This window comes from Miscanthus floridulus, chromosome 7 (assembly GCF_019320115.1).
Source record: "Miscanthus floridulus cultivar M001 chromosome 7, ASM1932011v1, whole genome shotgun sequence".
In the NCBI taxonomy this organism is placed as follows: Eukaryota; Viridiplantae; Streptophyta; class Magnoliopsida; order Poales; family Poaceae; genus Miscanthus; species Miscanthus floridulus.
This window is the reverse complement of record NC_089586.1, coordinates 76,426,956-76,430,010: the sequence shown is the minus strand read 5'-3', so window position 1 is coordinate 76,430,010 and position 3,055 is coordinate 76,426,956. Positions and strand designations below refer to the sequence as shown.

General features: G+C 53.1%; 1 protein-coding gene across 1 annotated transcript; it reads left to right on the top strand.

Moving 5' to 3' along the window:
- Positions 1–494: 494 nt before the first annotated feature.
- Positions 495–2,001, top strand: LOC136465682 (vegetative cell wall protein gp1-like). The gene is made up of 3 exons (XM_066464324.1): positions 495–505; positions 933–1,036; positions 1,409–2,001. Exons 1-3 carry the CDS (start codon positions 495–497, stop codon positions 1,999–2,001), a joined length of 708 nt encoding a protein of 235 aa, XP_066320421.1.
- The last annotated feature ends 1,054 nt before the right edge of the window (positions 2,002–3,055 follow it).

Below are 3,055 nucleotides of genomic sequence, written 5' to 3'. Positions count from 1 at the left end.
GACTCAAACACTTGACCTTCTCTATTGCCATCAATCATCTTGGCACACCCAACGCCTTCATATTCACAAACCAAGAGACATGTTGCACAACACACTCAACGCAACACAACACATCACCTCTTGTTAGCCATTAGCATAATCAAGCACATGTGAATTTGGACTCAAATAGGAAAGCCTCGAACCTCTTAACTCTTGCGTCAATCATTCATCATAAATGGATGAGACCAAGGCACTTCTCTATTTCATCTCTCATTAAGCTAGCATTTCAACTAAATACATATTAAACCCCATACATGTGCAATGCAAAGCATGAAATTACATATACAATAATTGATAAATTTATCACAACCAAATCAATGTTATAGAGTACGAAAGTGAGTATTGTGTTAGGAAATGAACAGAAAACGAGAGCAATGAATCAATTTTGATTAATTTTACGTACTAATTTATCCACAAAACTTTATGTACCATAGATTATAAACCATGCTAGCACTATGGGAAACTGGTAATTTACCGAGTGTCGAATACTTTGCCGAGTGCCAAATATCGGGCACTCGGCAAAGAATCAGTTTGCCGAGTGCAGCCGTCGGCAAAATAAAACACTCGGCAAAGGCTATTTTGCCGAGTGCCTAGTACTCAGCAAAATATAGGCACTCGGCAAATCTTAATATGCCGAGTGTCGGGCCCTCGGCAAACTAGAGCACTCGGCAAATATTGTCAGAGGCATAACGGACCCAACGCCGGCAACTTTGCCGAGTTCTAGGCGTTAGGCACTCGGCAAATAATTAAGTTTGCCGAGTGCCACGGATTGGCACTCGGCAAATTTTTTTTTAATTTTGGCCACCAATTTTTTTTGGTAGCCCTACAACAGTACCAGGAACCACATATTCAAATTTTGCACATTTTGACTGATTTTTTCTATATTTCATTAGTTTATTCCATTTTGTTGATTTTTTCAGAAAATACGAGTTTGAACTGCAGGTGCATCGAATATTGGATTTGAATGATTCAAAAAATGACATTCATATTTGTGAGTGTAAGTTTAGGCCAAATCCAGGAACTGACCTGAAATTTCTATCAACTTGCTCACGGGGCAACGCCACAAAATTACGTGCGAGTTGTTTTTTAATTCCATAAAATGCAAACGAAATCGAAAAAACATGAAACTTGTGGAGATGCCGTGTTATCGTATGCGTAGGCTGTGGTAAAAATTTGAGAAAGTTTTGAGCACGTTGTCACTCACATGTGGAGATATCCTGGTTTGTAAGCATGGTACGTGACAACGTGCTCGAAATTTTCTCAAATTTGTCACTCGGCCTCCCGGCAAAGCTGTAGATCTTGGCACTCGGCAAAGCTGTGGGCGGTTAAAAAAATACGTCGGCCTCCCGGCCTACACACTCACACACAGCGCCCCGCCTTGCCTCCCCGCGTCGCCCCGCCACGCTCCGCTGCCCCGCCCCGCCCCGTGCTGCCCCGGCCATCGCCATCGCCACCCCGCGCGCCCCCGGCCCCCGGCCCCTGGCCCCGGCCACCCCGCGACCGCCACCCCGCCACCGGCCACCCCGCGCGCCCCCGGCCCCCGGCCGCCAGAGGAGGAGGGAGGAGGAGCAGGCCACCGGAGGAGCCCCACCCCGCCGCTCGCCTCAACCCACCGGAGGTGCCCCGCCCCGGTCACGCCGCCCGCCCACGCCCACCGGCCGGCCACCGCCACCCCGCCACCGGCCACCCCGCCACTTCCACCCCACGCGCCCCCGGCCCCGGCCGCCAGAGGAGGAGGGAGGAGGAGCAAGCCACCGGAGGAGCCCCACCCCACCGCTCGCCTCAACCCGCCGGAGGTGCCCCGCCCCGGCCGCGCCGCCCGCCCATGCCCACCGGCCGGCCCGCCCCGAGGAGGAGGAGAACCTCCGCGCCATCCGCCGGCCACCGGAGAAAGAGGAGGACCCCGCGCCACCCGCCAACCCCGTCCACACTGTCCATCGTGCCCGCCCCCGTTCCGAGTAGAAGGTGGGAGAAAGGGAGGAAGAGGAGAAGGGAAACAGGAGAAGAGAGGAGACCGAGAAGAGAGGAGGAGGAGGTGCCCCGCCCCGGCCTCTTGACGCCGCCCCGTCCGCGACCCTCGCCCCGTCCGCGGCCTCCGACGTCCCTCCGATGTCTAGGTATGTCCTTCCCTCGCTTCAATGGTGTACAATGCTGGTGAAGGAGGAGGTGTAGGTGTAGGTGTAGGTGGTGGTGGCGTGCAATGGTGGTCGTTGTGGTGGATGTGGTGGTGTGGTCATGGTCGTTGTGGTGGATGTCGTGGTGTGGGCGGGCGCGGATTAAGCAGGGGCACTGGGTAAGTCTTCATCGCACTACATTGGTCAATTTATTGTATTCATTGGTCGTTCTTAAAATAATGAAATGATACATGATGCATGTATGCAGGACTTCTTCAGGTGCACCCCGGGGTACGAGGGCCGGGCGGAGCGAGTGCAAGACAAGGTCTACAGGAACCGACTCTCAGACCTGTACCATGAGACACGGCTCCAGTGCATCATCAACTACAACGGGAATGTCCTTGGTGACATGGTGAGGAAGCAGGCGGCCAGGACCATGACGATCACCAAGGAGTAGTACCTCCAGGTTAGTACGAAACATTAATACTGATTCCTTCCATGAAGAATAAGTAGGCTTCATTTTATCTTTTGACATGTTATATACTTAATGGTCTGCAGATGTGTCCTGATTGGTGCGCCAAGGACCGAGCCTGCTGGGCGGCCATTGTCGACAGGTGGTGCTCGAATGAGTGGATGGAAAAGCACAACATCCGTCGGGACTGCCGCCTGCAGATGGGTGGTGTGCCACACCACCAAGGCAACCGCCACCTCGGCGCGTACGCCCTAGACATGGGTAATGCTCTTTATATTTATTTCTTTATTCATTCGAACGCTCAATTCTCATTACTTGTAATCATCTTAGTGTTTTCCTCGCAGTCCCAGTCGCATGGTGGCCAGGAGTGCAACGAGTTCATGGCGTACGCCCTGGCACACAAGGGCAAGGCGATAGCCCCGGACCTCAC

What these genes read in the sequence shown, in the direction of transcription:
- LOC136465682 (XM_066464324.1), top strand. An exon ending in TGACATTCATATTTGTGAGT is followed by an intron (nt 1,037 to 1,408) that starts GTAAGTTTAGGC and finishes ACTCACACACAG; the next exon opens with CGCCCCGCCTTGCCTCCCCG.